This window comes from Notamacropus eugenii, chromosome 4 (genome assembly GCF_028372415.1).
Source record: "Notamacropus eugenii isolate mMacEug1 chromosome 4, mMacEug1.pri_v2, whole genome shotgun sequence".
Classification (NCBI taxonomy): Eukaryota; Metazoa; Chordata; class Mammalia; order Diprotodontia; family Macropodidae; genus Notamacropus; species Notamacropus eugenii.
In genome coordinates this window covers 321,888,722-321,911,350 of record NC_092875.1, presented here as the reverse complement: position 1 = coordinate 321,911,350, position 22,629 = coordinate 321,888,722, and the positions used below count along the sequence as shown (strand labels likewise).

At 39.3% G+C, this 22,629-nt stretch overlaps 1 protein-coding gene across 4 annotated transcripts in view; it reads left to right on the top strand.

Moving 5' to 3' along the window:
* The window catches only part of LOC140502852 (unconventional myosin-Vb), a 556,148-nt gene that overhangs the window by 315,972 nt on the left and 217,547 nt on the right, over nt 1–22,629 (top strand). For all 4 annotated transcript variants that reach the window (XM_072606904.1, XM_072606907.1, XM_072606905.1 and 1 more), the window contains one exon: nt 5,059–5,324. In XM_072606904.1, the coding sequence (XP_072463005.1) occupies nt 5,059–5,324 (266 nt within the window). The remainder of the gene's footprint in view (nt 1–5,058; nt 5,325–22,629) is intronic.

Below are 22,629 nucleotides of genomic sequence, written 5' to 3'. Positions count from 1 at the left end.
AGGAAACCTAGCCTTTAGTCCTGGTTCTGCTTCCCACCTTCCAAGTGATTTTGGACAAGTGACCTCAAGCAAGTCACCACACTTGTCTAGGTCTCAGTTTCCTCAGCTGTAAAATGAAGAACTAAGAAGAAACACTCTTGAAGGCTCCTTTTAGTAGTAGTGTCTTATAATGAAGCTTATTTTAAAGTTTATCATATTTTCCTCAACACCTTTCTCAGTATCTTTCACAACTGTCCCTACTTTCCTTTTCAGATGACCTTTACTTACCCAAAATGTTTTAGCAGCTGGGGGAGAAGGGTGGGGCTGGGAAAAGTTGTTAAAAAAACATTGTGTAAAATCTAAAATGCTATATAAATGCAAATTTCAGCATTATAGGATTTTGGAGCTAGAAGGACCTTCAAGATCATTATCCCCAAGCCACTAGGTGGCAGAGTGGACAGAGCACTGGGCCTGGAGTCAGGAAGACTCATCTTCCTGAGTTCAAATATGGCCTCAGACACTTAATAGCTGTGTGACCTTGGGCAAGTTATTATTCCCCTCAATATCCTCAACTTAAAATGGGTATAATAATAGCACCTACCTCGCAGGGTTGTTATAAGGAACAAATGAGATATTATTTGTAACCAAAAAAAAAGTGCTTAACACACTGGCACCTAGTAGGTGCATTATAAATGCTTATTTCCTCTCTCCCAAACCCCTCATTTTTACAAATGAGATAGCTGAGGTCCATGTATACTTTGCACCTTGTTAGTTACAACTTGTAATCCTCCCTAGAATTTTATACTCTCTTCTGCCTTTATTTTAAATCTGCGGCACTTAGAACATAGTAGGCACTTAATGAATGTTTATTGACTAACTACAATTGGGTGAAGTATGTATCGTATCAGTTTTATTACTTCAGTCTTGCAGGTGAAGAAACAGAAGCTTTTTCACTGCCACATAAATAGTGGTACAGTCAAAACTGGAACCCAGGTTCTCTGACTCCAAATCAAGAGCTCTTTAAACCACATCACTCTGCAGTAATAGGCTGCCTCATGGAACTAGATTTAAGGAGGATGTTGGCTTGGTTGCCAGTGTTCATTTTCACAGAACATGCTCTCATTTAAGTCTTACAAGGCAGCCTCATCACAGACTTGTCCTACAAGCAATTTGGAGCCATTATGTGGTGGCACGTTTTGTTCTGAGGGATTTCATTTCATCCTTGGAGTTAATCAACTTTCTAACAGGCTCTCTGCTGAGTTATCAGCTTCCACAGGTGGACATAGGCAAGGGAATGAAGAATGACCCAGACACTGAGAGAGGAGTCTCACAGAATGTGCTAATTCTTACAAAGGGAATGCATACTGAAGGAGACACATGGGTTTTCTTGTAGGACCAGCCTACCAGTCTCCATTAAGCAGAAGAAACTTTGCATTTGGTTGAACTTTTCCATATTGACATGTGAACACAGAAGCCAGGATCTTGAATTCAGGCAGTTTTATTTATCTCAGTACCTGGCACATAGTAGGCACTTAATAAATGTTTATTGATTAATTGATTTTATTGATCTCATTTAGGATGCTAGATCATAGACCTAGTAGAGCAGGAAGGGACCCCAGTAACCATCTAGTCATCTCTCTCCTCATTTTATAATTAGGGAAACTGAGACCAAGGAGGTTAAGTCACTTACACAAGACTTCACTGGTAGTGAGGACCAGAGGTGGAATTTGAACTTGGGTCCTCTTAACTCCCAAGCCAGAGGTCTTGAGCAGCCCCTGTGGGCTGAGCTGGGCAGTGGGAATAGAAAGACACAAAAGGAAACAGTATTTACCCTTAGGTAGCTCACATGCTGGGCAGCTAGATAGTGGAGTGGATGGATCACCTGGCCTGGAGTCGGCAAGACCTGTGTTCAAATCTGGCCTCAGATACTTACTAGCTGTGTGACCCTGAGCAAGTCCCATAACCCTGTTTGTCTCAGTTTCCTGATCTGTAAATGAGCTGGAGAAGGAAATGGCAAAGCACTCCAGTATCTTTGCCAAGTAAACTCCAAATGGGGTCAAGAAGAGTCAGGCATGACTGAAATGACTGTAGACCTGGCATTCTATCCCTGGAAAGGGAATCCTAGGAAAAGAGGCTTCCTTGAGTTTCTGAGTGAAGGTCTTCAGGTAATTTCCATGAAAGTACTTTCCTGCAATACCCCCCAACAAGCTGCTGCTGATAACAATGATAGTAATAGTTGATAAATATTTTGTCCCTTGGAGGTCAGTTTCCCCATCTATAAAATAGGACTAATAGTTCTAGGTTTGGAAGATGATCCACTGGGCTTATGCTTTCAAAGCCTTTTGCAAATATCAAAATGCTATATAAATGTTAATATTTTTTATCATTACTACCCCAGCAATCCCTACCCACAGCCCAAGGCAGCTGGAGCCAAGACTGCCATCCCCAGCCTCATTATTCCTATTCCCCAGAGAGGCAACCCTGGGAGTTCTTTGATTCATTCAGTGCCCCTCAGCCCCCACCCTGGACTTCCAGGGGTCTCAACCCTGTTATTTTCCAGTCTTGCTGAGCCCCACCAACCAGGAGGCCTCCCCACTTGTATCCAAGGCTCCAATTCAGGATGAATCCATCCATCAATGAAACATTATTAAATGAAGAAAAAAACACCCATGTGGGTTCCAGTTCAGCATACTACTGACTACCTCTATGACCTGAGATTTATTCTTTCTATTTTCTGTGCCTCATTTTCTTCATCTGTAAAATGAAGGATTTAAGCTAAAGCACACTGAGGGCTCCCTTCCAGTGCTGTGATCTCTGGGTCATTTGTTCTAAATGACTTAATAGGCTCAAGGAATTTCAAGCTAGATGGGACCTTAAAGATAGACCAGTGTAACTTCTTCATTTTACAACTAAGCTGAAGTCACTTATTCAATATTCTGCTGGTAGCAGGAACAGAGCAGGTTCCTTCTGACTCCTAATCTAGTGCTCTAGCCACTGCATCACAGCCATACTTTTCTAGTTCAAAAATTAGTTCCGAAATAAGACATACAGGCAATGGGGTGTAGAAATCTATCTTGCCCTCCAAGAAAACAAAGGGGAAAGGGATAAAAGATAGAAAGGAGGGCAGATTGGGGGCAGGGGTAATCAGAATGCATGCCGTCATGGGGAGAGATGGAGAGGAAATTTGGAACTCAAAATCTTGTAGAAGTGAATGTTAAAAATTAAAAAGAAATTAATTTTTAAAAAGCAAAGGATTATGGGTGCAGAAAATGATGTGTAGTGTCAGACATGGTTTATGTGTTGAGTGGCTTAGTTAAACTGTCTTTTTATTATTTTTGAAAAAAAAAAAACAACTTCGTTACAGTGGACAATGCTGAATAGAAAGTAACTCCGATACATTCTGTGGGTTAAGGTTAAAAGACCGTGATAGCTCAGTACATGGGGCATCCCATTGGGTGGATGGTTCAACAGGTGAACATAGTTGAACCAAGTTGATGGGAGGAAATCACTTGAGGAATAAAGAATAGCCTCTCTATCCTCATTCTTTCCACTTTGACCAGAGGATGATCCTGTGAACTTTGAAAAGTCAGAGAATTTTGACTTCTCATTAGCATTCCAACAGTTTGCCCAGAATAGCAATTACTGGGATCAGTGTCTACATTGGGAGCCAAAGACAAAGTAGACACAATGAAAAAAGACCACTTTGAGAACTCTACAGGGAGGCCATCAGAAAGCTACTTAACTAGGCTTAAGGGAAAATTCATGGGAATTCCCCACAAAAGGAAAAAAAATACTTCTAAAAATCAGAAGCTGTGAAATCATTCCTTTGTCACATAGGCTTTCTAAGCTTCAGTCCATTTTCCCTTGGGTTCTATTTAAGGGAGAAAATATCTCAGAGTTGGAGGGAGAGAATGATGTTTGTAAAAACTGTAAAACTGTTCCAACTATAAAACCTTAGTAAATATTTGTTGCTAAAAGGTTAAAAATATTAGTTACCGATCTTTGCTCTTTGACTTTGACCTTTGCATCTTTATTGAGTTGGTTTTTTGTTTTTTGTACTCCTCTTAGAATTGAGTACTTTAAGAACATTAACAAATTGAGCATAATCCTGACCCTTTTCTGGTTCTAGAAATCATTGAATCTAGTTTGGAAACCTTTCCAGGTGTGGTTAATATTAATAACACCATAAAGTTTGAGCTGGCAAGTACCCTAGACAAGGGTTGATGGCACCCAAAGACCCTTCCAGCTTTGGATCTCTGTTCCTGTGACCTAGTCTAACCCCCTCATTTTACAGATGAGGAAACTGGAACCTCGAGAAGGGCGGTGTCCTTGTTCAGTGTCCCATCATGGATTCTTCTCACTCCTGATCTTAGCTTAGGAGTCCCAAGTAAGACGATGAAGTCAGGTTTCCCTTTTAAGACTTGTGCTAAGCCCTGGACCTAAGAATCAGTACGCACAGCTTGTCAGCCCTCTAGCTTTGCCCTCCTTCACCCTGAGTGTTGCTCACTGCTCATTTTAATGGTTTACAATCTCTCAAGATGTCAGTCCTCATTCTATTTCCTTCAGTCCTGTATCCCTCCCTGCCAATTAGCTGGTAGTAGCCAGTAACAGACAAGGAAACCAGCAGCGCCAGAGAATGTCAAGGGTGATTTTTAAAGCTATAATAATTTGGTTATTAGCAAGTTAATGATCAATTCCTATGGCACCCATTTGGTTCTAAATGATGTCATTGCATAGCTTATGCAAGGAGCTACAAGTGTAGGAACTAGCAGTTATAGGTGCAAATAGAATTCTAGAATGCTGAAGAGGGCAAGGCTTTCTTGGTCATTTCTTGATGCCTTCTCTGGGGGGTGACTGAGACATAGGTGGAAAAATGCATTGTGTGGGGTGCGGGAGGTGTGTGTGTGTGTGTGTGTGTGTGTGTGTGTGTGTGTGTGTGTGTGTGTGTGTGTGTGTGTGTGTGTACGCGCGTGTGTGTGTGTACGCGCGTGCGTGTGTGTGTGTGTGTGTATGTGTGTTCTGGGAATGTAACTCACTGCTCTCCCACTAAATTACTTCCTTTCTGTCTCTCTGTTTCAGCCCCAGGATGAACACCTCAAGAATTTTTGTAGTTTGCTGGGGGTTGAGCATAGTCAGATGCAGCACTGGCTGTGCCACCGAAAGCTGGTCACCACCTCTGAGACCTACGTCAAGACCATGTCCCTGCAACAAGTGGTCAATGCCAGGAATGCCCTGGCTAAACACATCTATGCCCAGATGTTCAGCTGGATTGTGGGGCACGTCAATAAGGCTCTACACACCTCCCTCAAGCAGCACTCCTTCATTGGCGTCCTTGACATCTATGGGTAGGCATGAGCCTCAGGCTTTTAAGATTTTCTTCTTCTTTCTTCGAGTATTAGGATTATGATTACTGTTGTTGTTACCTAATAAAAGCATGCATATGATGCTTTAAGGTTTGCAAAGCCCTTTACAGATATTATGTTATTTGATCCTCACAACAACCCTGTGAGGTAGGTGTCATTATTAGTTCCATTATACAGTTGGAGAAACTGAGGCATTTAATGGAGGTTAAATGACTTACCCAGGGTCATGCAGCTAGTATGAATCTGAGCCAGTAAGTGAACTCAGATATTCCTGACTCTGAGGCTAATTAATGTTCTATCCACTGAGCTGCCTAATTGTATTAAAGAGTGATGTCTCAGGGTGAAAAGGAAAGAGAACTGTATTTCAAGTCAGAGGGTCTTGATTTAAGTCCAAGCCCTGATCCTTATTACCTGTATGAACATGAAGAAGTGAAGTCACTCAGTTTCCTCATTTGTAAAATGAAGGAGTTGGACCAGAAAGAGTCTGGGGTCTCTTCTAATTTTCTAATTTCATGATTCTATGATCCTGTGATCTAGAATAGACCACAGTTGTCTTACTCCACACTTGATGGAGGAGGAAAACAGGACCAGGGAGGTTAAGTGGTGTATCCAGAGTCACACAGCCAGTAAGCTGTAAGAGTCAGGGCTAGAATTCAGATCTCTTAATGCTAATAGCTCACATTTCCATAGTTCTTCAAAGTTTATAACGAACTTATTTATAGCATCCTTGGTATACTGTATTATTTCTGTTTTGCTGTTAGTGAGGGTAGGTGATTTGTCCAAGGTTGTACAAGAACTCAGTATCAGAGCCCAGTGTTCAAACTCACATCTCTTTTGGTTCCACTATGGCATGATTCCTCGCCAGGTTTGCCATTAGACAAAGTCTATGCCATCTACATCATACACAGAGAAACCTTATTTTAGACTCTGTGTTGCATATGAGATGTGTATTAGATGGAGTCACTTGTGTCCTGCCCCGACATCATCACGGGCTACAGATAAATATTGAGCTCATTGGAAAAAAATCTCATTTTGTTAAGTATTCTGGCTAGGAGAAGGTGATATGTTAGATTGTGAAAGGAGACTGGACTTATAATCAGGATTCCAGTAAATAGCTATGTGAGAGTGGTCAAGTCATTTAACTTCTTTGTGCCTCAGTTTCCTCATGTATAAACTGAGTTAAATTAGGTCCCTTCCACTTCTGAGATACCTTTATATTGAGGTTTGAGAAATAGCACCCTTGATTCCCAAATGAGTGATTGCACTTATCTTCTCAACCACCAGGAGGTTTCTGCTTTGAAGACTTTTAGGAAGTTTTTGTTTTGTAAAAAGTCAGGGACTCCCTTTAACTCCTTGCCCTCACAGGAAGACTATTATCAGAACAGGGTAACCATTCTAATGAGGAATTTTAAATCTCTGTCAATAAAGGGCTGGGAATGAGCCCATGACATTCATGTACCTGTGGTCTTGGAAGAGGCCCAGGAACATTATCAGATGAATTCCAAGAGAATGTTGCAAGTAAACCCAAGGAAGGTGACAGTGACATTTTTTACCCCATGAGACATGCTCCCTCTATTGGAATCCAGTCCATTATGAGTTATCAATTGGTAAACTGGGATATGGTCTCCTTTGCACCAGCATATTTCTTTTTCTCTGACCTAACTTCTTCCTATGAGGAAGTCAAGAATAGATTAATGCCTAATAGACCTTTAAGTTATAAAACTAAAGGCCTCTCACTATAAATAGATACCCTGATGTTAGCGTGGAAGTGCCCTCATGCCATAGTGAACAACTGCTGAGTGCACTGAAATCAGGCGGTCTCCCAAGAGCAGTGTGTCTTGGGACCACTCTAATGGGAAATTCTGTTGAGCATGGAGACTAAGACTAGGAGTATTCAGTATCAAATGCAATGACCTATTCATTTTTAAATTTTTTAATTTATGGAAGAAAACAAGCATTTCTATAACATGGTATAATTATTATTAAAAAAAAAAAGGTGATTGCACATGAAACTGCAAATCTATTATGACTTGACCTATTCACTTTTTTTAAAATTTTAATTAATTTATTTAACTTTTCAACATTCATTTCCACAAAATTTTGGTTTCCAAATTTTCTCCCCATTTCTCCCCTCCCCCCACCCCAAAACACCAAGCATTCTAATTGCCCCTATCACCAATCTGCCCTCTCTTCTAACATCCGTCCCTTCCCTTATCCCCATCTTCTCTTTTGTCCTGTAGGGCAAGATAACTTTCTATACCCCATTACCTGTATTTCTGTTTCCTAGTTGCAAGAACAATACTCAACTAAAACTTTGAGTTCCAACTTCTCTCCATCCCTCCCTCCCCACCCATTCCCTTTGGGAAGGCAGGCAATTTACTATAGACCATATCTGTGTAGTTTTGCAAGTAACTTCCATAATAGTCATGTTGTATAAGACTAACTATAATTCCCTCCATCCTGTCCTGCCCCCCATTTCTTCTATTCTTTCTTTTGATCCTGTCCCTCCCCAAGAATGTTGACTTCTAATTGCTCCCTTCTCCCATTGCCTTCCCTTCCATCATCCCCCCCACCCTGCTTATTCCCTTCTCCCCCACTTTCCTGTCTTGTAAGATAGGTTTTCATAGCAAAATGAGTGTGCATTTATTCCTTCCTTTAGTTGAATGTGCTGAGAGTAAGCTTCATGTTTTTTCTCTCACCTCCCTCCTTTTTCCCTCCACTGGAAAGTCTTTTACTTGCCTCTTTTATGAGAGATAATTTGCCGCATTTCATTTCTCCCTTTCTCCTCCCAATATATTTCTCTCTCACCACTTAATTTCATTTTTTTAAGATATGATCCCATCCTATTCATTTCACCCTGTGTGTGTGTGTAAGTAATCCCACCAACTACCCAGATACTGAAAAGAGTTTCAAAAGTTACAAATACTGTCTTTCCATTTAGGAATGTAAATAGTTCAACTTTAGTAAGTCCCTTATGAATTCTCTTTGCTGTTTATCTTTTCATGCTTCTCTCCATTCTTGTGTTTGAAGGTCAAATTTTCTTTTCAGCTCTGGTCTTTCCATCAAGAATGCTTGAAAGTCCTCTATTTCATTGCAAGACCATTTTTTCCTCTGAAGTATTATACTCACTTTTGCTGGGTAGGTGATTCTTGGTTTTAGTCCTAGTTCCTTTGACCTCTGGAATATCATATTCCACACCCTTCGATCCCTTAATGTAGAAGCTGCTAGATCTTGTGTTATCCTGATTGTATTTCCACAATACTTGAATTGTTTCTTTCTAGCTGCTTGCAGTATTTTCTCCTTGACCTGGGAACTCTGGAATTTGGCCACAATGTTCCTAGGAGTTTCTCTTTTTGGATCTCTTTCAGGAGGTGATTGGTGGATTCCTTGAGTACTTATTTTGCCCTCTAATTCTAGAATCTCAGGGCAGTTTTCCTTGATAATTTCATGAAAGATGATGTCTAGGCTCTTTTTTTGATCATGGCTTTCAGGTAGTCCCATAATTTTTAAATTGTTTCTCCTGGATCTATTTTCCTGGTCAGTTGTTTTTCCAATGAGATATTTCACATTATCTTCCATATTTTCATTCTTTCAGTTTTGTTTTGTGATTTCTTGGTTTCTCATAAAGTCATTAGCCTCCATCTGTTCCATTCTAATTTTGAAAGAACTATTTTCTTCAGTGAGCTTTTGGACCTCCTTTTCCATTTGGTTATTTCTGCTTTTTAAAGCATTCTTCTCATTGGCTTACTGAACCACTTTTGCCAATTGTTAGCCTATTTTTCAAGGTGATATTTTCTTAAGCATTTTTTGGGGGCTCCTTTAGCAAGGTGTTGACCCTCTTTTCATGCTTTTCTTGCATCTCTCTCATTTCTCTTCCCAATTTTTCCTCCACCTCTCTTCAAAATCCTTTTTGAGCTCTTCCATGGCCTGAGACCACTGAATATTTATTTTGGATGTTTGGGATACAGAAGCCTTGACTTCTGTGTCTTTCCCTGTTGGTAAGCATTGTTCTTCCTCATCTGAAAGGATGGGAGGAGATATCTGTTCACCAAGAAAGTAACCTTCAATGATCTTATGGTTTTTTCCCTTTTTTGGGCATTTTCCCAACCAGTTACTTGACTTTTTGGGTCCTTTGTCAAGAGTAGAGAATACACTGGGGACCTGTAAGATATAGTTCCTCCAAAGTGGCACAATCAAGCGTGTACTGGTCTGGGTGCAGGGAATGATTTTTGTGCCCAGAATCTTAGCAAAGTTTCCTCTCCACAAAGATCAGCTCCCTCAGTGCCCCCAAGGGTTTTACGATCCAGCAATGGTCTCAGGCTGCTGTAGGGGCTGCCATGAGATCTGCTGCTGCCTGCCCAATGTGGCCTCTGCAGCCACTGCCTGAGGTCGAAGCTATGGGAAGGCCCTTCTCCCTTCCTGGCCAGCTGAAAAACCCCATCACTGACCTTTGGCGCCTGTGGGTTGAGGGATCTGGGGACCTGCTGCTGCTGCAACTGGAGATCCCACTCCCAAAGGCTGTTTACTAGCCATTCTCCTGTGCGGCCAAGGCTGAGCTGGGCTCTGTGCTCTGCTCTGCGTCTGGTGCAACAGACATTTCCCATGGGCCTTTCAGGTCACCCTGGGCTGGAAATCTCCACTCTGTTGTTCTCCACTTCTGCTGCTCCAAAATGTGTTGAGAGTCCCTCTCTACAGGTATTTTATGGGCTGTGAGGGGAGACTCTGCATGTGTGTATCTTTCTCCTCTGCCACCTTGGCTCTGCCCCCTACCTATTCACTTTTTAAAAAGTCTATTAATCTGCTGTTGTGACCTTGCTCACGTATAGAATTAATAGAATGGTAATATAGAAAGAGCATGAGATGGGAATGAAACTTAATGTTCCAACATGTTTCCCCCAACCCCCTCCCAGAGAGCCACCCTTTATGATAAAGATGAAAGAAATTCTTAAGCAAAACTAACCAACAGGACATGATAGGCCTAGCATTCATGAGAACAATAATAGTAATAATAGATATCATTTGTATTGTGTTTTAAGGTTTGCAAGAAATCACGTGTTATTTCATGTGAACCTTACAACAATCCCTGAGGAAGGCAGTAAGATTATAACCTTTTTTAATAGATTAGGAAACTGATGCTGAGAGAGATTATGGTTTCTCTAGGGTCACACTGTTAAGTAATTGTCTGAAGCACAACTTGAACTCAGATTTTTCAGTCCATCACCTTATCCATTGTGCCACCTAACTGCCTCAGTCAGAGAGAAAATGCAGAGAAACTGTGTATGATATCCCGTACAACCAGTAGTAAAGCACCCCCAGAGAGACCAAAGAGAACAGTAAAGTCATCCCCCTGGGTCCCTCTAGACCAGGGGTGGGGGGAACCTGTGGTCTCGAGGCCACGTGTGGATCTCTGTATCCTTTTATTAAAGGAATTTGTTCTGTGAAGTTTGTATTCAGTCAAAGGGCCACACTTGAGGACCTAGAGGTCCACATGTGGCTTCAAGGCTGCAGGTTCCCCCCACCCCTGCAACTAGACCATTCTTGCTGAGGGTGCATTAGTGTTCCTGGTTAGGCAGAAAGATCTGGAGAGTTTCTAAGTCTCAACAAGAGAACATGAAGGATAGCAAATGCCTTCTGAGCCTCAAGCTATAGTGAGGGAGAAGCAAGAAAAAATTACATAAAATCACCATTTCCCTGCAGGAAGCAGTCACAAGGGAGAAGAGTCCATACTTTAAAACTGTGTGTGTGTGTGTGTGTGTGTGTGTGTGTGTGTGTGTGTGTGTGTGTGTGTGTAATTTCCCCAATTTCAAAATGTATAGATTGCTTTGACAATCCCTACTTCACCATGATAGGATTATGTAGTGTCTCAAAAGTTTTAAACTTTAAGAATTTAGAATTGCACTAACACTTGAAACTGTACCAAGAGTTTTGGAACAGAATGTGTAGAAGTGTTTTTCATTATCTATCTGAGTTAGTCTGGAACATGTTTCTTTTTCTACATATAGTCAAGTTAAATAATTGCCTAAGAAAGCATTATCTTCTTGAAGGAACAACCTCAATTCTGTAAAATAAGGAGAGGGAAAATACCTATAGTGATCCATACTACAGACTGACTTTTCTCAAGTTTTTGTCTGGGTGGGTCTACTAAACTTGCATGGTGTTTTCTCTAACTAATCCTACTGATCTGTTACAGTTTTTCTGTTCCAAGAGCTGACCTGATGTTTTATAAATGTCCTAAACTCATTTTCATAGGTTCTGATTAGTTAATTAATTTTCTATTTTTCTTTGATCTTGCCTAATTTTTGCTCCCAGAATTGTGAGCTAATGAAATACCTCTTCATAGTACATAAGGGAAAGGCCTGCAGTCAAGCAGTTGGGAATTGTATCCTTCAAGGAGGAAAAATGTCAGATTAAAAGAGAAGTCCCACTGTCACCTTTGTAAGGCCATTTCTCCAGTTCTTCTCACTATTCCTTTATATCCACCTTGGGCTGAATGAATATTTAAATGTCCTACAACAGACCCAATTTTGTGGTATCAATATGTTTTTTGCAAGCATTTTAATGATCAACCTGATACACAAAGGGAAGAAGATCTTTTGAGACTGGAACAGCCAGGAAAAACTTCACATAAATTGAAAGGGATAGGTAGAATTTGGATAGATGAGAGGTTAGTGCCTCCAAAAGACCACAGCAGAAGCATCAGCAGGTGGCAGAAAATGTGTTGGAAGATGATGGGCAAACCATTTTATTTGTAGTAGAAGATCTGGTCAGGAAAATAGTCTTGAGTCAGCAAACACTTATTATGTGCTAGGTTTCATCCAAAATGCTGAGGACTTACAAAAAAAGCAAAACCAGTCCCTGCTTGCAAGAAGCTCACATTCAGTTGAGGTACACTGTATGAAAATAACTAGGTAAACACATGATGTATACAGAATGGATGGAGGGAAAGACTCTAATGGCTGGAAGGACCAGGAAAGTTCTCCTGCCAGAGATGGTATTTGAGCTGTCTTTAAAGGAAGCTAACTGGTAGAGGTGAGGAGAAAGAGAATTTCAGGCATGAAGGACAGCCAGGGCAAAGAAATGGAGATAGGAAATGCAGAGATATGTGTGAGGAAGGAACACATGCCTTTGAGGTATAGTATGTGGGTCAGTGGAGCTCACTTGTGGAGTACAGGGATGGGAGTAAAGTGTATGAAGACTGGAAAAGTGGGAAGTACTCAGGTTGTGAAGAGCTTTAAATGTCAAGCAGCAGACTTGTTTTATCCTAAAGGTAATAGGGAGCCACTGGAGTTTACTTAGGGCAAGATGGTGTGACATGACAAACCTATCCTTAAGGAAAATTACTTTGGCAACTGAATGGAGAATGGATTGGAAAGGGTGGAGATCTGAGACATGGTGACTACTTTGGAGACTTTTGCAGGAATCCAAGCAAGAAGTAATGAGAGCCTGAACTGGAGGTGGCTATGTGAGTGGAGAGAATTGCTCCGGTATAATAGATGTCACTGATGGAGAACTGAGATTGGGCAATAGATTGACTATGTGAGGTGAGTGAGAGTGAGGACTAGCTGGAGTGAAGGCCCTTGGCACGTGTGAATAGTCAAAAGTAGGGAAGTCAGCAATGCAGGAAGGACTGATGAATAGGCAGACCCCAGAGTTTAAGTTTATAGGGTCAGCACCAGTGAAACTTTGAAGGAGGATTGATATAGTTAACTTTGAAGACAGAGAATGGTATCTGTTAGCTATAATGCTCCCTGCTAAGAGGAGTAGGGGCAATTACATGGTGCGGTAGACAGAGTACTGGAAGGCTCATTTTCTGAGTTCAAATTCAGTCTCAGATACTTACTAGCTGTGGATCCCTGTGTAAGCCTATTGGCCTTAGTTTCCTTATGTGTAAAATGAGTTGGAGAAGGAAATGGTAAACCCTTCTAGTATCTTTGTCAAGAAAACTCCAAATGAGGTCATGAAAATTTGGACATGACTAAAATGACTCTGCAACAAGGTCTAACCTTGGGTCTGGTGGGTCCATGCTTAGGAGATCCTCCAGTGAATCCCGCCCTGAACTGAAGCAAATATGTCAGAATTATTTCACTTGGGGAATTAATGCATTAATAATGCAAATTAATGTTGTGTTCTGACTTCTTGCATCATAGGAAAAATAAATAGTATGTCATACATCAGCTGATAGCCATATATGACATGACTTACCATGGAGGTAGGAGAAGGAGAATGAAATCTGTTGTTCAGAGAACAGGAAGACAATCCGGCAGTTTGACAGAAAGAAAAGCAGCGTTGACGTTCATTTTACTCTTAATTGTGGTGCTTATAGAGGCAGAGAGGGGAATGGCTAATATAACATGACAGATGATCAGAAGTTATTTATAATTATCTTTGGAATGCATTCATTATGCCAAGCCCGGTGACAAAAAGCGATCGTCATTGTAGATGTTTTTGGTGGGGGAAAGTCCAGGTCTGTGATTTTATTGGTGGAGAAGGACTCTTGGGGAGCCACTTCTCTCTGGACCAATGCAGATGAGCAATTGCTTCATAATATTTAGTCTTAGAAAAGTCTGTGACCCTGAAAGGTTAATTGACAAGCATGCAGCATAATTTAGTGACAGACCTTGAAACCAGGCCTTTCTGACTCTTAAAATAACTCTCCATCAACTGTTCTACTCTGCCTGTCTGTCACAGGAAAGATATTATATATTTTCTTTGTGGTTGCTTTTTGGTGGCGCCAGTCTTATCTGATTTTTCATGACTTCAAAGGAAATTATTTGTTACTTCCTTTTCTAGCTCATTTTACAGATGAAGAAACTGAGGCAAACAGAGGTTAAATGACTTTCTAAGAGTCACACAGCTAGTAAGTATCTGAGTAAACTCAGGTTTTCCTGACTCCAAACCCAGTGGTCTATCCACTGTACCACCTAGCTGCCCCCATATTTTCTTACATATATACGTACTGCTTTCTCCTGATGGAATTTAAATTCCTTGAGATGGTCTTTGTATCACCAGCATTTAGCACGGTGGAGGTGGTTAAAAAACAAAACACCTGATGAATGATTTGTGATTTTTGGAAGACAGGGCTTAGGAAAGAGTTGTGTACTTCCTTATAATGAGCAGGGGATGGTCTCCAGTCTCTAAAAGCACCAGAAAAGACAGGATGTTTTGGGACCCTGCTTTGTGGGGCAGTCAAATATTTTTAAATGTTGCCTATGATTCCATCCTGCAGAATTCTAATTTCTGCACTTGCAGTGAATATTTTTTCTATCTCGGGGAGGAAAAACTAAGTTTTTCTTTTTATTGGAGAATTTGGTCTCCATTTCAGTCAGCATGGTTAATTTTACAACCAGCATCCATTAAATATTATTTTATGGAGAATCAATAACATTTATTTCTAAGTAAGTACTTAGAAATAAAATGAGATGGAAGGAGAAAAAACCATGGAGTTGCTCAGTGGCCAAAAAATATGTTGGATGTAACAGAAGTTTGAACATTTCTTTTCCCATCTGGATTCTTGCCTCTACACAAGTCGGTCGGCCTTCCCCAGGCATCAAATGAAAAATGCTTTATTACTTGAAATCATAATCCACTGGCTAGGAATTCATGTGCCAGCTCAGGAGATGGGCTTTGGTAGGAAATCTAGTATATCTATTTCCTATTTATATCTATGATATAGACTGAAATATACTTTCATCCTTTCTGTAAATATTTACTGAATTTCTATGATATGGTCAGTTGCTATGGGGGATCCAAAGATTCCTGAAAGACACACAGGATTTCCCAGAAAAATACTAAAAATATTTTTTTAAATATTAAGGATTTAGTCCAGTTAAATAGGCATTTATTAAACTCCTCCTCTGGCTAGTCATTATGCGAGGTACTAGGAATATAAAGGCAAAGATGGGATGATCTCTATCCTAAAGGACCTTGCATTATGCTGGGGCAGAGGGGAGGGGGTGGATGGGCAGGAATAAATACAAAATCAAAATGTACACAGATAAAGAAATGCCTAATATTTATTCATTTATTTTTCACAAACCCTTTGATTTTTTTGGTGTAGAGAAATCCTGGTTTAAAAGAAATACTTCTCCTAAAACAGATCTGCATCTGTTCAGCAATTTAAACTAGAGTTACTTGGGCCAGAATAAAGTTGAATGACTCACCCTAGGACCTATAGGCCTATATCTGTCAGAATCAGGATGTGGATCCGGATACTCCTGACTCCTTGGCCAGTGTTCTATCTGCTATCCTTAATGTCTCTATGTAGAAAAAGCACAAAGTAATTTCAGTTGAGTTGAGAGAGGAATTGGGGAATGAAATCAAGAGAGGCATTTTAGAGGGGGTGGCATTTGAAGTGAGTGTGGAGGTTGCTAGCAATAACGAGAGGCAAAGCCCAGGAGGGAGACCATTCCTTACAGGGGTCAGAAAACCTGTACAAAGGCACTACAGCATTAGCTGTGATGTCACATTCACTAAATATCAAATGATAACCAGTGGGCTAAGAAAACCTGATATATGAATTTCCAATGAGATAAGTTAGAGAGGGTGATTACTGGCATCAGAAGCTAGTGCTTGGTTTTACCCAAGAATTCATCCATTTATTACTGACCCTAATCCAAGCCCTAATGCAGTCTCATTTCGAATATAATTTAATTAGTAAAATTGGATTTCCATCCAGCTTCAAAGGAACACTTACCTCTGCTGGAAAAATTGGGTGGGGCGATGCAATGGGGGACCAGAAAGTAGTTTTCCATTGCCCTCCTGGGGTCACTAAGTCACACCTGAGAGGAAACAAGTTGAGACAGTAACGGACTTTGGTGTAGTTTTTCACATCTGGTTTCTTACCTCCCCACAAGTCAGCCTGCCCTCCCCAGGCTTCCCTTCTGGAAAAGTCCTACTGTTTAAAATCATAACTCACTGGTTAGGAGCTCCTGGGTCAGCCCAGGAGATGGGCTTTGGCAGGAAACCCAAGGCAGCTATTTCCTAATAGCATCTATTGTGTAGATTGAGTTATTATTCCCTTCATTCAGTAAATATTTCCTGAATTATTTTCTTTTTTTAAATTCAGTCAATTGTTTTAATACTAATTGCTTTTACATCACTTTGTAATATGTCCAATTTTTCTCCCCATCACTCCCCTCTCCCCATCCCCTAATACCTTGCATTCTGATTCCCCCTCCCCTCAATGAGCCCTCCCTTCTATCACACTCCACGCTTCCCTTATCCCCATCTTCTCTCTTTTCTTGTAGGGCAAGATAAATTTCTATTCCCCATTACCTGTGTTTCTTACTTCCCAGTTATATGCAATAATAATTCTCAACATTCATTTCTAATACTTTGAATTCCAACTTCTCTCCCTCCCTCCTACCCATCCCCACTGAGAGGGCAAGCAATTCAATACAGACTAAACGTGTCGTTTTGCAAAAGACTTCCATAATAATCATGTTGTGTAATACTAACTATATTGCCCTCTATCCCCCTTTATTTTTTTATTCCCTCATTTGACCTTATCCCTTCCCAAAAGTGTTTATTTCTACTCCCTTCTCCCATTTGCCCTCCCTTCTATCATTCCCCTCACCTCGCTTGTCCCCTACTTCCCTACTTTCCTGTAGTGAAAGATAGATTTTCATACCAAATTTAGTGAGCATGTTATTCCCTCCTTAAGCCATATGTGGAGAGAGTAGCTTCACTTTTCCCCTCTCCCCTTCTCCCTTTTCTCCTCCATTGAACAAGATTTTTCTTTCTCTCTTTTATGAGTTATAGCCTGTCCTATTCCATTTCTCCCTTTCTCCTCCCAGTATTTCCCTCCCTTACCCCTTAATTTTTATTTTATTTTTTTTGTGGATATCATCTCTTCTAATTCAACACAGCCTGTACTCTGTGTGTGTGCATATGTATGTGTGTGTATGTACAATCCTTCCACCTATCCAAATACTGAGAAAAATCAAAAGAGTTTTAAATAATTTCTATCCATGTAGGTATGTAAACAGTTCAGCTTTAGAAAATCTTTTATGATTTCTCTTTCTGTTTACTTTTTCATGCTTCTCTTGATTCTTGTGTTTGAAAGTCAAATTTTCTCTGCAGCTCTAGTCTGAATGCTTGAAAGTCCTTCGTATCATTGAATAACTGTTTATTCCCTTGAAGTATTATACTCAGTTTTGCTGGGTAGGTGATTCTTGGTTTTAATCTCAATTCCTTTGACTTCTGGAATATTCTATTCCAGGCCCTTCTGTCCCTTAATGTTGAAACTGCCAAATCCTATGTTATCCTGATTGTATTTCCACAATACTTGAATTGTTTCTTTCTAGCTGCTTGCAATATTTTCTCCTTGACCTTGTATAGGTTCTACACATACATTCCTACTAAATACATTTTCACTATAGTCATGCTGTGTTGAAGAATTAAAATGAGTGGGAGAAATCATCTAACAAACCAAAACACAGTGTACACACACACACACACACACACACACACACACACACACACACACAAAATGATCTGCTACATTCTGTGATTGAATTCCATAGTTGTTTGGCTAGATGTGGAAGGCATTTTGCCTTAGAAGACCTTTGAGAATTTTTTTTTAAGTCTTTGCATTGCAATGAAGTTCAAAGTCTACCAGAAAAAACTCACATTCTGTGGTCGTTGCTGTGCACAAAGTGCTCCTGGTTTTGCTCCTTTCACTCAGCATCAAATCATATACGTCTTTCCAGGCCTCTAAAGTCTTCCTGTTCATCATTTCTTATAGCACGATAGTATTCCATTACATTCCTATACCATAATTTATTCAGCCATTCCCCAGTTAATAGGCATCCCCTTGATTTCCAGTTTTTGCCACCACCAAGAGTGCTGCTGTAAATATTTTTGTACATGTGGGAACCTTTCCCATTTTTATGATCTCTTGGAGATACAGTCCTAGAAGTGCTGTTGTTGGGTCAAAGGGTAGGCACATTTTTGTAGCCCTTTGGGCATAGTTCCAGATTGCTCTCCAGAATGGTTGGATCAGCTCACAGCTCCACCAGCAGTGTATTAGTGTTCCAGCTCTCCCACATCCTCTTCAACATTTATCATCTTCCTGTTCTGTCCTGTTTGCCAATCTGATAGGTGTAATGTGGTACTTCAGAGTTGTTTTGATTTGCATCTCTCTAATCAAAAGTGATTTATAGCATTTTTTCATATAACTATAGATATCTTTAATTTCTTCCTCTGAAAATTGCCTGTTCATATCCTTTGACCATTTATCAGTTGGGGAATGACTTATATTTTTGTACATTTAACTCAGTTCTCTGTATATTCTAGAAATGAGGCCCTTGTCACCAACATTAGCTGTAAAACTTCTTTCCCAGTTTTCTACATCCCTCCAAATTTTGGTTTCATAGGGTTTGGTTGTGCAAAAACTTTACAGTTTAATGTAATCAAAATTATCCATCTTGTACTTCATAATGCTTTCTATCTCTTCTTTAGTCAAAAATTCTTCCCTTCTCCATAAATCTGATAAATAATTCCTTGCTCCACCAGTTTGTCTATAGTATCAAACTTTATAACCATTTGGACTTTATTCTTGTGTACAGTGTCAGACATTGGTCTATGCCTAGTTTCTGCCATATTTTTATCCAGTTTTCCCAGCAATTTTTGTCGAACAGTGAGTTCTTATCCCAGAAGCTGGATTCCTTGGGTTTATCAAACAGTAGATTGCTATAGTCATTGTCTACTGTGTCTTGAGTACCTAGCCTATTCCACTTGTCTACCCTTCTGTTTCTTACCCAGTACCAAATGGTTTTGCTAATTGGTGCTTTGTAATACAATTTGACATCTGGTAACTCTAGGCCACCTTCCCTAGCATTTCTTTTTATTAGTCCCCTTGATATTCTGGACATTTTGTTCATCCAGATGAATTTTGATACTATTTTTTCCAGCTCTAGAAAATAATTATCTGATAGTTTAATTGGTATGGCACTAAATAAGTAAATTAATTTAGGTAGAATTGTCATTTTTGTTATTATTAGCTCGGCCTACCCATGAGCAACTGTTTTTCCACTTACTTAGATCTGACTTTATTTGTGTGAAAAGTTGTAGTTGTGTTCATATAGTCCCTGGATTTGTTTTGGCAGGTAAACTCCCAAATATTTTATAGTGTCTACCTTAGCTTTAAATTTCTTTTTCTATCTCTTGCTATTGGGCTTTGTTACTAATATATAGAAATGCAGAAGATTTGTATGAGTTTATTTTGTAACCTGCAACTTTGCCAAAGTTGTTAATTGTTTTAAGTAGTTTTTTACTTGAATCTCTAGGATTTTCTAAGTATATCATCATATCATCTGCAAAGAGTGGTAACTTAGTTTTTTCTTTGCCTGTTCTAATTCCTTCAATTTCTTTATCTTGTCTAATTGCTATAGCTAATATTTCTAGTACCATATTGAATAATAGTGGTGATAATGGACATCCTTGTTTCACCCCTGATCTTATTGGAAATGCATCTAGCTTCTCACCTTTGCATATAATGCTTGCAGAAGGTTTCAGGTAGATACTGCTTATTATTTTGTGGAAAGTTCCCTTTATTCCTATTCTTTCCAGTGTTTTTAATAAGAATGGGTGTTGTATTTTGTCAAAAGCTTTTTCTGCATCTATTGAGATAATCGTGATTTCTGTTAGTTTTGTTGTTGATATGTTCGATAATGCTAATAGTTTTCCTATATTAAACCAGCCCTGCATTTCTGGTATGAATCCTACCTGATCATAATTTATTATTCTTGTGATAAGTTGCTGTATTTGTTTGCTAAAATCTTATTTAAAATTTTTGCATCTATATTCATTAGAGAAATTGGTCTATAATTTTCTTTCTCTCTTTTGTCTCCTCCTGGTTTAGGTTTCAAAACCATATTTGTATAATAAAAAGGATTTGGGAGGACTCCTTGTTCCCCAGTTTTCAAAAATAATCTCTCTAGTATTGCAATTAACTGTTCTTTAAATATTTGATACAATTCACTTGTAAATCCCTCCAGCCCTGGAGATTTTTTCCTAGGGAGTTCGCTGATGGCTCATTCAATTTCTTTTTCTGAGATGGGATTAAGCATTCAACTTCCTCTTCTGTTAATCTGGGCAATTTGTATTTTTTAAAATACTCATCCATCTCATTTAGATTGTCAAATTTATGGGTATAAAGTTGGGCAAAGTAATTTCTAATTATTGTTTTAATTTCCTCCTCATTGGAGGTGAGTTCACCCCTTTCATTTTTGATTTTAGTAATTTGGTTTTCTTCTTTTTATTAATCAGATTGAACAAAAGTTTTATCAATTTTGCTAGTTTTTTCATAAAATCAGCTATTGGTTTTATTTATTAATTCAATAATTTTCTTAATTTCAATTTTATTAATCTCTCCTTTGGTTTTCAATATTTCTAATTTGGTTTGTACTTAGGGATTTTCAATTTGTTCTTTTTCTAGCTTTTTCAGTACATGCCCAAGTCATTGATCTCCTCTTTCTCTATTTCACTCATGTAGGCATTCAAAGATATGAGTTCCCCTAAGAACTGCGTTTGCAGTATCCCATAAGATTTCGTAGGTTGTCTCATTATTGTCATTCTCTTGAATGAAGTTGTTGATTATTTCTATGATTTCTTGTTTAATCCACTCTTTCTTTAGAATTAGATTATTTAGTTTCCAATTAATTTTTGATTTATCTTTCCATGGCCTTGAATTACATAAAATTTGTATTGCATTATGATCTGAGAAGAATGCATTGACTATCTCTGCCTTTCAGCACTGGATTATGAGGTTTTTCTCTCTAGAACATGGTCAATTTTTGTGTATGTGCCATGTACCACTGAGAAAAAGGTATATTCCTTTCTATTCCCATTCAGTTTTCTCCAAAGATCTATGATGTCTACCTAATCCAGAGTTTTCTTTACCTTCTTAACCTCTTTCTTGTTTATTTTGAGATTAGGTTTGTCAAGTTTAGAGAGGGGGAGGTTGAGATCCCCTACTAATGTAGTTTTGCTGTCTATTTCTTCCTTCTATTCCCCCAACCTCTCCTCTAAGAATTTGGATGCTATACCACTTGGAGCACACATGTTTAATAATGATATTGCTTCATTGTTTATTGTGACTTTTAACAGGTTATAGTTTCCTTCCTTTCCTTCCTTTAATCTCTTTTGACTAGATGTATTTCTGCTTTTGCTTTGTCAGAGATTAGGATTGCTACCCCTGCTTTTCTTACATCAGCTGAGGCACAATTCATTCTGCTCCAACCTTTTTGCCTTTACCATATGTATATCCCCCCATTTCAAATGTGTTTCTTGTAAACAACATATTGTTGGATTATGGCTTTTAATCCATTCTGCTATCCATCTCCGTTTTGTGGGAGAGTTCATTCTGTTCACATTCAGAGTTATGTTTACAATCTGTGTCTTCCCCTCTGTCCTCTTTCCCACCATTTGTGCCTTTAGTTCTCCTATCTCCCTTCCCCTCCTCAATAGTTTTACTTTTCACCACCACCTCCCACAGCCTTCCCTTCCTTTTTTCAGCCCCCCTTCCTTTTACTGCCCTTTACCCTTACTACTTTTTCCCTCCCTTTTAGTTTCCCCTCCCCTTTCTTCCCCCTTCCCGTCCTACTGCATATAGAGCGAGTTAGATTTATATACTTAATTAAGTTTATTGTTCCCTCCTTGAACCAAATCAAGTGAGAGTAACTCTCAAACAATGCTCATCTCTCTCCCCTCTTTCCCTCTACTATAATTTTGTATTTCTTCCTGTGATATAATTTACCATTTTCTGCTTCCTCCTTTTCACATCTCCTGTTACAATCCCTTTGCATGCTTAAAGGATATTTTTATCATCACATCATTTACTTTATATCCATTCCCTCTTTGTACATCCCTTTTATATTTCATAATAGATGTATAATTCTCAGGATTAACAAGTATTATCTTCCCTTGTAGGGAGGTAAATGGTTTGCCCAAATTGAGTAACAAATTTTTTCCCCCTGTTTACCTTTTTATGCCTCTTTTGTGCCCTGCATTTGAAGATCGAATTTTCTATTGAGTTCTGTCCTTTTTGTCAGGAAGGTCTGGAAATTCCTCATTTCATAGAATGTCCATCTCCTTGCCTGAAATGTTATGCAGAACTTTGCTGGGTAGTTGATCCTTGGTTGTAGTCCCAGCTCCTTTGCCTTACAGAATATCATATTCTAATTTCTTCATTCTTTTAATGTAGAAACTGCAAGGTCCTATATGATCCTAACTGTTGCTCCTTGATATTTGAATGGTTTCTTTCTGGGTGCCTGTAGTATTTTCT